The 12,406-nt window shown below is 39.7% G+C and overlaps 2 protein-coding genes across 2 annotated transcripts; both read left to right on the top strand.

The window, feature by feature from the left end:
* The first annotated feature begins 8,668 nt into the window (after window positions 1-8,668).
* Window positions 8,669-9,430, top strand: LOC124261537. The gene is made up of 3 exons (XM_046695852.1): window positions 8,669-9,034; window positions 9,249-9,369; window positions 9,404-9,430. The coding sequence occupies exons 1-3, from the start codon at window positions 8,739-8,741 to the stop codon at window positions 9,428-9,430; spliced, it is 444 nt and encodes a 147-aa protein (XP_046551808.1). The 5' UTR covers window positions 8,669-8,738.
* LOC124261532 lies at window positions 9,372-10,932 on the top strand. Its single transcript, XM_046695848.1, has 3 exons — window positions 9,372-9,468; window positions 9,632-9,959; window positions 10,556-10,932. Exons 1-3 carry the CDS (start codon window positions 9,430-9,432, stop codon window positions 10,702-10,704), a joined length of 516 nt encoding a protein of 171 aa, XP_046551804.1. The 5' UTR covers window positions 9,372-9,429; the 3' UTR covers window positions 10,705-10,932.
* The last annotated feature ends 1,474 nt before the right edge of the window (window positions 10,933-12,406 follow it).

Raw genomic sequence — 12,406 nt, 5'->3', positions numbered from 1 at the left:
CGGGTCAAGATTTTGTAAATACATATTATATTGTAAATTGTTTCATAGAATCACCTTGTAAATATGACAACATACGTCACAGATCGAAACAATTATATACGTCACTATGTTTTGTGTTTTGGCTAACAAACTATATTCATCGTACGGAGATGAGATAAAATGCATTACCGGCTATAGACGATGCGTGTGTGAATGCGCGTCCGTCCGTCCGTCCGTGCGTGCCTGTGAGTGAAGTGGGCTGGGTGTCGCGCGTATGACCCTTTATGTCGGTGCTTCTTACAAATATAGGTCAGATGGTGGTTCTACTACTGATTCTGTACTTTAGCCTGGAGGCATTCCTCATCACTCGCCAACTGTGACTTGAATGTGTGGGGTGGTGGGGTAGCCTAGTGGTTAAGGCGTTCGTTCGTCACGCTGAAGACTAGTTCGATTCCCCACAATGGCAAAATGTGTGAAGCCCATTTCTGGTGTCCCCCGCCCTGATATTGCTGGAATGTTGATAAAGCGGAGTAAAACTGAACTCACTCACTCACTCACTGAATGTGTCTCCCGGAACGAGTTGGCCACGAGCGAGAACGACGGATGACTATTTGATAAACAGATGCGTTTATCTTTCATGGTTGGTTCTCAGACAGACCTTTACACCAATATTTTAAACATTTTTTCACGCCAAAATTGTGAGTGGGAAGTTTGATTAGGTTCAGTTCGAAATGTAAACATTAGCACCTCAGTAGACCTTTTCAGACGTTTGATTCTCAACTGCAAATAGTTTACGTTAACTACATTAAGTGTACTTCCTCTTAGCCAGCACCAAAAGAATACATCTATATGAATATAATCTCATTAAATCCCTTCTTTAAAAAAGTTGCATGATTACGCAACTGCTGGGAATTCCAGCCACCTTATCTTTGAAAATCAATAATTTGTTTCTGCACAAATCAAACATGGTAGAGGGCATGTGGCTGCAAATTCATTCTTCACTTCCACAGTCTTCACTGAACCCATCTATTTTTACACACGATTTCTCAGCCACGGGAATTACTGATGGTTCGATAGACATAATCAAATTTATCAACAGTTCTTTAAACTGTCAATTACACAAAAATACTTATATTATATTTGGCCGCTCAGTGTATTTAACTGATATAATGGTGTGTCGGCTAATTAAGAAAGGAAATGCGGAACTAATTCAATGTGGGTTTTTTCTGCACACAACACGATTGTAGATTGCAACAAACAGCAGAGACTCTCTATAATACACACAGAAAACGTAACAGGAAACAGCTCCTGTCTAAAGATACACGTCAGAGGCAGATATAATGAATTCGAATACGTGTGTTACGGCATATACATGTACAGAAGTCGGTATAAATAGCATTAATAATTGACCAGCGTTCGAAATGCTTGCCTGCCCGACCGCCTGGGACGGTGTGGGTTATTTTCAACACGGACTGCCAAAATCTCAAATTCACCTGCCCGACGGTCGGGTTATAATTAAGACATACATGTATTTTGTAGGCAGATTGTAAGATATTTTGTAGGCAGGTAAGTTTTGGGCAGGGCTGGCAAGTTTCACATCTAACCAGCCCTGTGGTCTGGCTTAAATTTTTGGGAGTTTCATACCCTGAACTGACATAACCTATCCCATCTTATTACCTTCGAGGGCGAAAATATTGGGGTTCATATTTTTCATACGATACCCTAGGGCATGGTGACGTGACGCCATGACCAATGATATGATGTCACCTTTCTTCTGTAACGTTCCGTTCTACATGCGGTGACGGCGGGTTGCCAGCCCAGATTTTGAGGGTAGATTTGGGTTTATTTTCCTCTATTTTACGACTTTCGCTCTCGCTCGGGGAATACCAACATTTAGACACTCGTGTCGTTAACATAGTATGACATCTATTTATGACATAGATAGAGGATATTATATGAGTGTCCATGTCAAACTATGTTTTCGACACGCGTGCCTAAATGTTTGTATTTACCGATATTAGACACAAGTGTCGTAAACACAGTATGATATGGGCACGAATATAATGCTGTATCTATTAAATTGAGGAACATAACCCAAATCTACTTTCAAACAAAGGCTGGCTATCGTCGTCGCCGCAAGTAGAAGTGACGTCATAGAAGAAACGTGACATCATAGCATTGTTCATGACGTCACGTCACTATGACAAAGTGATATTTTGCCCTATGGCATCGTATGAAAAATATGAACCCCGATATTTTCACCCTCGTAATAAATGCCCTTACTCTTCAACCTTACTTTGAAGTCCAAAAACATTCTAAATATAACACACTCACAAATACGCTTCATAGTTTTTAATTCAGCGGGTAATTTCCTCTTTCTTGATAACATCCATTATCATCTTAGACAAAGCAAAAGTGCTAAAAATTACCTTTCAATATAAGGTACACGGTAAATGTCGCCTTTTTTGACACTTTTCAAGCGTTTAGTGTATGTTTTGAAATGTGAAAATCACTGATATTTGTGTTTCATCAAGTCACCAATGGTAATTCCGAATCGTCGCCGATAAACGTAGAAAAAACACGAACACGAACGCCGAAGTGAGCTTTCCACCATATTGGGAAGTAACGTCAAGTGTATGTTTTGAAATGTGAAAATCACTGATATTTGTGTTTCATCAAGTCACCAATGGTAATTCTGAAACTTTGCCGATAAACCTAGAAAAAAACACGAACACGAACGCCGAAGTGAGCTTTCCGCCATATTGGGTAGCGTTTACCAAATCATGTTTCGCTAAGGCCGGTTTGTAGTGTTTAGGGCATCATTCACCATGACTAATGCTAACGTTCAGTTCAAGATTATACCTCATCCTAAAGGTGGGCGTATATTACTCCATGCTGGTTATGAGTACACAAAGAAGAACAGTTACAGGGAGACGATATACTATAGATATAAAGAGCATACAAGTGGCTGTCCTGCTGCTTTGAACACCGAGAATGACATCCCTGTCAAGTTTGCAAGACCACCAGTCAGACCACCACACTCCAGATGGTCACTCATTCCTTCAACGTTTGAAGAAGAGACGCCGAGAAGAAGTCCAATTCCAATTCCTACCATCTATAGTTAAGAAATTGCAGGTAATGTGTGAAAATCATTGTTCTTTTTAGTTTGCGTATTTTCTGAAACTTGGATTTGTTATCATCAAAGGATTCTTTATTATTACAGCACATTTATTTGTATATTCAATAAGTGTTATAAATGTTTTATAAGCTTTTGCAGAATTTTGAAATTGACATACTAATCTAATGCCGAACTGATTGCCAAGACACCGGCACCGTCATTGGTTTACGGAGAGAGACAGAAGCTTGTACCACGACTACCCACAAGCCGTGAAGGCGTCAACCTTGAAGGAATATGGCGTCAGACATTAGGTGGTGAGAACTTCATCCTCAAAGAAGATGGTGAGACAAGAGACATGACCCGTCTTCGAGAAGCTTCCACTTGGTTCTACGGTTGCCCGGCCATCTTCCACCAGATTTACACCATCCATGCCCAAGTCTCAATGTTTCCCATAGTATATGCCCTGTGTCCTTACAAGAAAGAAACCACGTACAACAGACTTTTCTAGACAGTCGGAGATGAGTTGCTACCAAACCAGTCGCCATCCACAGTTTTCATGGACTATGAAACAGCAGCAAAAAATAGTGTTACGTCCGTGTTCCAAAACGCCGAGGTACATGGCTGTTATTTGTATTATGGTCAGTGTTTTTGGAGGAAGGTCCAGGCAGATGCAGATAGCAGATGCCCACAGGTTCGTCAAGATTCGAGAGTTGTCGCTTTGCCGCTTGTTCAGACCGATTTCGCTGAAAACGTTTGGTTCGAATCCCCGCGCCAACACACATATACTCTGTCAAAAGGTTTGCTGACTATGTAAGTGGGCAGTGGGTGGAGGGTCAGTTGTCGAGAAGGCGTGGAACCATTACGAGACTGTACATGTGGGTCCATGCACCACAAACCACGTTGAAGGGTGGCTTGACATGCATGAATATATTGTTTTGTTTGTTTTGATTTTGAAATAAAATCTTGTGCATATATCTCACTTTAAGTCTTTATTAACTAAGTCTTTATATAGTCATGCGAGGGTCACAATTCTGCCTTACCGGAGACCCGAAGTCTGATATGGACTATAGCCTAATTGGCTATAAAATGTCAATTTACCGCATCGTTACACACGATTGATTTTGAGATTCCGTAAACCATTTTTGAGCTGCTGAGGTTTAACCAAATTGAGATATTCATACGAAATTGTCAAAGTTTCTGTGCAACTTTACGCCATGACTGACGCTATTTAAATCAGGCAGAACGACATATGTAATTATCGGCATTTCTGGCTTCCGTTCTTACTTACAATGAAAACAATAAAAACAAATAACCATATGCAGATGGTCAGAATGTTTGTGATTACTTTCATCACATTTTCATGTACAAACGATCCCTGAATTAAGTGAAGCGACCTATCAAAATCCTGTGCACCCTTGTCATCTCAGTCGGCATTTTGTAAGAAAACTGTCATCGGTTGTGATGTCACACGTCAACATTGTTGTGCATATTTGGCAATTTCCTTGAGGTCAAGGTCGGTCGAGTAAGAGTAAACACAATCACCATATCCTAAAGATTACACTTTCAGTATTGTAATATAATATATATTCTCCGTATTGTTCCGATATTTTTTCATGAAAGTGATTTCATTTTCTACCTTGTTCAATATTATATCCTTGTTCAATATCATATACGTGGTTAAAGGCCATATATTTTTTATTCTTTGAAAGTTTTTGTTTGTTTGAGTAATATTTACATAAGAAATTGGCACATTTAGTGTAGTACACCATATTTTAAACCTTTGCACAAGCGTTAGAAGATGAAACGTAGGCATAACTGCAACATGTGCTTTACTTCCTATGCTGAGCAATATTCAATATTGGGACCAATATTACAGTTTCATATGAACAGGTTATTGACAGCAATTTAATTGAACCTTGTAAGTGAAACTGACAATATTTAATTAAAATTATTTTTAAAAGGAATTGTCTTGTTCATTGAATTTGTTTATTTCGTTATATTGACAAAACAGTTATGTATAATGACTCGCCAGGTGCGCGTTTGTCACGATTCACTATCATTTTTTTCGATGATATAATCAATTCATATTCGAAAACAAAAATATTGTAATGACAGAAAAAAATATAAACAATGTCATGTCTTACTTTGTAGGACAAACCTTTCATCATTATTCTGAGAGTTCCATACAAAAAGAGCTATCTGTCTGCATCTTTCATTGTATACTTATGAAGAGAAATAGCCACATAATCATAAACAAAGAAAAGTCTTATCCTAAAAATATATTCGTATTCTTTGAAGGTATTCATTTTCATTTGCGTTAAATTGATGTCAAACAGGTGTGTACATGTATTAAGTTACAATCAAACCATCTAACTGTTTATATACTCTGGCCCCGATTTCTCGAAACAAACTTAAGTCTGAGTTTTGACTTAAGTTCGAGTTTTTACTCAAATAGAGAAAATGCATTTAGCACAATGAACTGAAATTGATATTAAACTCAAACATACTAGACAATTTGAGTTTGGTGGATGGATTACGTAAGTTGTTTGGGCTTTTTTTATTTAAAAAATGCAGTTGAGTTAAAAGTTCAGCTGTTTCAAATTGTCAAACTCAGTTTGAAATTTGAGTAAAAACTTAAGTTTGTTTCGAGAAATCGGGACCAGGACATTATTATATTTAAGTGGTAAAATCAGCCATTTTATGTTCTGTCGAAAGAACTTTAAATTCTGACAGGGAAACCGAGACATTTTATACAATTAATGGAAATTAGGTGAGGTATACACTAATCAACATACCAATGTCGTCTTTTTCCGACGTCGCAAAATTCATAAAACGAGCCGTGACGTCAACTAAAATGTTGTAACAATTTCAGAACTAAGTTACATGTTGGATGGGGCCATCCAATTCGCTATTACGTGCTTTCTAATTTAATGTCATCATTTCATATAAATTGTGATATAACCAAAACGTATCCGGTTGCAGTGTGGATCCTTGAATTGGAATAATTTGGTTCACCTTAAAACATCTCTAAAATATAGTGCCCGTATCCACAGCAAGTACTCTCCAAGTAATCTGGGTTACAATGACCTAGTGTTAAGCATAGCGGAGTTATGACCCCCTATCTTTATACTTGTATGGCCACACTCCGGCACAGCGATGACTTAACGTAACATCACTGCCACAGGCTAGTTTGCATATCACGTGACCGGACTTTTCTCTTGTTTGTAATCAAACGCGCATATTCATAATAAGAAGAGACTGGACTCACGAAAGCTTTTCGGCGCTCTCTTCATAACGTTTTACATTGTTACATATATATTCTTCCACAACTGCGACAGTTAGGTCTATAACAGTACATATTTAGATACCAAACTGGCTGCATCGTTTGCTCTCCGTCGGCTTCGATGACTGCACGTGGAGCCGTACAACCTATGCAAACAATATTTTGGATATTTTCTCAATGAAACTAAACCTTTCTATTAAAGATGTTTAGTTAGATGTGTAGACTCGTCAAAAATAAAAGAGTAAAAGAAATCTGTACATTATATTGAATGGACATTGCAAGATGTGACGAATCGTCACATTTTTCTGGCCTGTGGCAGAGGTACTATGCTGGCTTGCCGCATGGAACTCTGGGTAGGAGAGTGTTGTATGGCCTCTCTGTAGTCGTTTGACGTCACTGAGGAAAATCCATTTTCGACATTTATTGTGTAACGTTATACATGAGCAGTCAACCCCATTTCATATATACTTATGTCGTTCAGATATCGGGCAGTATTTTGTTCTCTCACACATTTCGTAAAGATGCCAACTTTTAGGAAAATCATCACACAGTGCTTTTAACGGTGCATGATAAAAAGCGGAGACATTTACTGTTTTTTAACGCGTAACCGCTGAAGTATATGTACATGAGTTTACACCATCGGACAGTTAATCTAATATTTAATATTCTATATTTCTGTGTAGTTTTATTGTTGTAAGAGAACGAAATTCTCGCGCAACGTTCACTTTTCATATCTTACAAAAATGTGCGTCAGAAAACAAAACCTCGGCATCCATGGGGATGATGAGATGGTTGCTCCTCAGAATGTGCTGACATGTGGAGGTGTTGATATGATGACCGGAGGGAAGGACAGACAGAATTGTCTCCCTTCAACAACTTTGTCAAACTGAGGACAGTTGCTTCGGTACGGATAAGAATGTACAGATTGTACACTTAATTATCAATACTAATATACCGAACGTTGTGTTGTACCCTAAATTATCAACAAAACACACAAATGAAACATTGGTTGAGTAGCGTAAGGGGGAAATGCATCATTGTAGCGAACATTCCGCTACAAAAGATTGTATTAATTTCCAAAATTCGATTTGGCGACATCTGAAAAACCACCTCAAACCAGTAATGACCTAAGTATACGGAACTACTTCTACATATAGTTTCATGTTTCACTACAGACAAGAACAGCTTCAAAGAGTAGTCTGTTGGTAAGAAAATATTTCCAAGATACAATGTTTAATGTGAATTTAACTTTAAAATTGGATTTGACTAAAATATTAAAGATGTCATCAGACTGGTAACACGCGTTGAAACACTGCAAACTTGAGGCCCAAGACACAACTATAATACCCAACCGCCCCATTTGTATCGCTAGGAAGCTATATGCCATTACGGCATCGACAGTGAGGAGTATAACAACATACATGTATATCTTCACACATTAAGAGACCGTATACTAAGCCATTCGTAGCTTCCACGACTGTAAGTGGAATTGTAACCATATATTATAGAAATAGGGTTTTTTTCAAATTTCAGGACACTGTCTCAATTAACTATATCATGACATGTGCTAATGTAAAGTTGCAGTTGAAGACATTTGTATTTTGTTGATTACGCTGAATAAAGTATTGCGAACCTTTTCTCTCTCTCACACACTCTCTCTCTCTCTCTCTCTCTCTCTCTCTCTCTCTCTCTCTCTCTCTCTCAACCTAAGTGTTCTAGTTCTGAACACTATGAGAACACTCTTCCTGTAATAGATTTAGAATGCAATCGTAGTGTTCTGCTCATTTAGACACTATGTGTTCTGCCGTCAGAACACTAGTGTTCCGCTTACAGAACGCTCGTGTTCTACATTTCAGAACACTCTTTGTGTGTTCTGTATGTGTTCAATTCAGAACAGCCCCGGGCGCCTCGGACGCTGTAACAGATATAGAACGCCCTTTGAGTGTTCTGAGACTCATTTCAGAACATTAGTGTTCTCAAACTTCCACCAGCCTAACCTGAACGAATAAAAACAAAACTTTATTCACACCTATATTGAATAATAAATGCAGTTCCAGACTTTAAAACCGGAATAGTCTCTTCCATAAACGCCAGTTAAATCAAAATCATGCAATACGTTTTTAATGAATATAACAGAGTTACACAAATATGCATGTTGTGTATGGATGTAGAAAGAAACCTATTGTCTATGACGTCATGAAAGCCATAACATTGCCAAAAACGTCACATGGCCCTGTCTATGACGTCACAATCATACCTTAGTGACACGCATTCCTGGAGACAAAGCGCTTGCCTCGAGTCACAGAAATACGTCTCTCTATTTTTGAAGTTCGGAAACATATCACCCGTGAGTTAAACATGGCTCCGGACTTGGTGAAAGTCGTATTCAAGCTGTACCATCTACCAGACTATGTTGAAAGATGTCTTAAAGACGAAGAAGGCAGAAGAAACACTGTCAATGTTGCCCTCCTCGGCTCCATCCGTGAGCTCGGCCGGTGGAAACTTGAGAAACAGCTGATTGCCAAAGCCTCCTCTTCTGAAAGTGATGTGTGGGAGGTCAGTGCTGAACTTCCGGTGTCCTCGTCCTTTGAATGGTCGTGGCTGGTGGCTGATGACAAGAAAGTCCTCTTCTGGGATCCCGCACAGGACAGAAGGTAATGGAAATTAATTTTTCGGGTCCGTCTTTGACCCCCACCTCCTTTAGTGGGCGTTAGTAGTTCTCTGCGAAATTAAGGAGAAGATGACTAACTGCTTTCACTCTAACACATTTCGGAACGCTACTTCTGGAATTCTCGTGGAATTGCAACAAACATGATATATGTTTGATTTGGGATAAGTTTAACTGATTGAAACGATCTGCATTTTCAGAGCACGACTGTCCTACCACGAAGGGGTGATGCATGCATCCTGGGGACGGGACCCCAACTATTTTGTCTCCCAGACCTGCGCCCTGAAACTGGAGACCCACTACTATTGTGATACATGGGAAGCTCTCGCTGTTGTCGGCTCGGAGCCATGTCTAGGATCCTGGAAGTCCAAGAAAGCATTGATGGCTCACGAGTACCCGGAGAAATCTGGTCACTGGCGGGTAGGTTGATTTATACGTCATTCATAACGTAATTTATTTTAAAATCTGAAGCACTTGGATATACAATAACTACAAATCGTTTTCATAGATCAGATACATCACAGTTTTAGTTAGAATTCATTAATGATGTTTCTGTTATAATGCGTTGTATATTCTACTTCAGGCAAATACTCTACTGGACGTCCACCGTGACTACCAGTGGAAGTGGGCTGTCGTCGACGTGAAGACGAGGAAGGTGAAGAGATGGGAGGAGTGTGCCAATAGATTCATTTCCACCAACTGCGAGCAGCTCTCCATCCGGGCAACCTGGAACACGTCATCGTCCACCTTGTCCCACTCCACCATCATCCAGGAGCAGACGATCGACATGGCCAAGGTGGCCAAGTTCTATGATGCCGTGGAGAACTGTGATGGACTTTTAACCGCGGAGATGAGTCACGTGACGACTGGGTGGCAGTCACGACAGGAGACGAAGAAGAAACCATTTGTCAGTAAGTAGAGATATATTGTTTTCACCATCTGCCGTTTTAAACAAGGGACACATGGGTGTCCAGTATTCCAGGAAATCGATGTAGTGCAGAGTATATACCCTTAATGATATTAATATACTTGCTGCAAGCTCTGCATGCCGATTGCGTAGATCGATGCTATGATATTAGTCACTGGATTATATGGTCATTTCGTATAAACACTGCCATCATAGAGCTGGAATGGGCCTATTGTTCACTGCGGACCCAATCAACAAACCACTTTTCTACATTTATTCAGAAGTGTGTTACCTGGGTTAGTGAGTGCATACTGGTGACGCCAACTTTCCGAGCAGAAACTTAATTAAAACCGAGGGTCATAAAGGGATATTTTTGTCTAAATAGCGGTAATGACACATCGGTACTCCTAAAATTCTCAAACAACAACATGTTAAAGTTGCTAATTCTGGGCGTTGTGTTTTTGAGTACTGTTTTTGTGTAAAAGATCGATTTGTCTACATAGCGGGCCTACTTAATGGACTCCTCCGTGTCTATATTGTCCATTCAGATCGTATATTGTTCCTGCACTGTTTCACAAACTTCATCTCTTATATTTTCAGTAACAGAAACTGAGAAAATGGCAGCCTTGAAGCCAAAGAAACAGCGTGAACAGAAGCCAAGAACTCACAGGTCATTTATTAGGAAGATTCCTGGACTTGTGTGTCACGTGACCAACTTCCTGAATGACTGTTACTACTGGTTGGAGTAGATGTGGCGTTGTCATGGATACTGAACTGTAGAAAAAGCCTATTTTCTCAAAAGAGTTTGTAAATACGTTCACTGGATCATCTTGTAAATATAATCAAATTCATTCTAATCGTTTGTTATAGAAAACGAAATTAGAACTCTTGTTATATATGTTTACTGTACAGCTGGTAATTTAAATGAAAACAGCCTTTTATTTGTACATCTGTCAAACCGAATTAAAACTCATTCGCAACACACGTATGGTGTTTTCCTTCCGAAAGGCGGTGGGGTAGCTTTGTGAAAACCGAAGAACCAGGTTCGATCCCCTGTGGCTACAATGTGTGAAGCCCATATCTGGTATCACCCGCCTTGGTCGCTGGAATATTGTTACAAGCGGCGTAAAGCAATACTCATTCACTCTTTCTATGGCATTAACCATATGATGATGTCTCTGAAAGACTGCGCTGAAGATGGACGTAGCCAGTCGTTCCTCCGAGATCAGTGTATGAAATAAGGCCCGTCCGACCGCCCGAGACGGTCTAGATTTCTGACGGACGGTCTACAGCTAGCCAGCCCGATGGTCTGGTAACTTTTTAGATGTTCCATGCATCTGTGTAAATTCACCATATTTGGTCTGGTTAAATCCATTTTGGGATGGTAACATTTTGAAGTTACCAGCCCTGATGTTTGGCTGGAATTTTGGCTTATTTCATACACTGCCGGGATGCACTAAAACGCAGGCCCCAGGTTGCAGACTCTTGAGTGCAAGCTGTTTTCCTGGTCTAAGTTCACTTAACATGTGTAAGTGTGTTTCCTTCTTTCCTGGTGGTGTCCAGCACATGCATTACACTCATAACTGGCTCTGGAGGTTCATGTGGAAACAGATACAAACTACACACTACTGCTTTACCGGCACGTATACACAGCATCTGGATATATTTCATGTAAAAAATCAGCTAAGGTGTAAAATATAATTCACTTCGGCATTTTACAAAGTGGCTTTATATGTTTCAGTCATTTCGCAGATTGTCTGAAATAAAAGTCACTATACTTGACGGGTTGACTTAACCTCATAAAGAAAATTAGGCGTGTTTGTGAATTGCCAAAGTGAACATTTCAGTCATTTTGTACATTCACTGTAACAGATTTACAAAAGTGAGTGAGTTTAGTTTTACGCCGCTTTTAGCAATATTCCAGCTATATCACAGCAGGAAACACGAGAAATGGGCTTCACATATTGTACCCATGTGGGAATCGAACCCGAGTCTTCGGCATGATGAACGAACGCTTTAACCACTACGCTACCCCACCGCCCCGATTTACAAGAGAATTTAACCCTTTTACCATTTATAGTAACAGTCACGCCTGAAGTTATCAGCAAATTCAAGACGTGCACATACTGGAGACACACCACAATGAAACAAAACCGTCATATTTATATACACATCTGCTGTCTGTGGTAGACTGACGAGACAGATTAGGGATATTCTCAGGGTGAAATAAGGCGATCTGCCATATCAGGATTTTATGTGTGCTTCTATACTTGTTGTCGCAAGAATGATTTCCCTTTACGAAGACAATGTCGCAAAGCATCCCTTGAAGTGTAGTTCTGTCTAATAGAAAGACATCCATATGTGGCTATTAGAATCATTTTTTCAAAGGATAGCATAGAATAAAAGGTACTACTGACAGATGAAATACATAATGTCAATGTCGCAACAACA

Source organism: Haliotis rubra, unplaced genomic scaffold (genome assembly GCF_003918875.1).
Source record: "Haliotis rubra isolate DU_JTF1 unplaced genomic scaffold, ASM391887v1 Scf80, whole genome shotgun sequence".
In the NCBI taxonomy this organism is placed as follows: Eukaryota; Metazoa; Mollusca; class Gastropoda; order Lepetellida; family Haliotidae; genus Haliotis; species Haliotis rubra.
The sequence above is the reverse complement of the archived record's forward strand: the minus strand, read 5'-3'. Positions and strand labels throughout refer to the sequence as shown.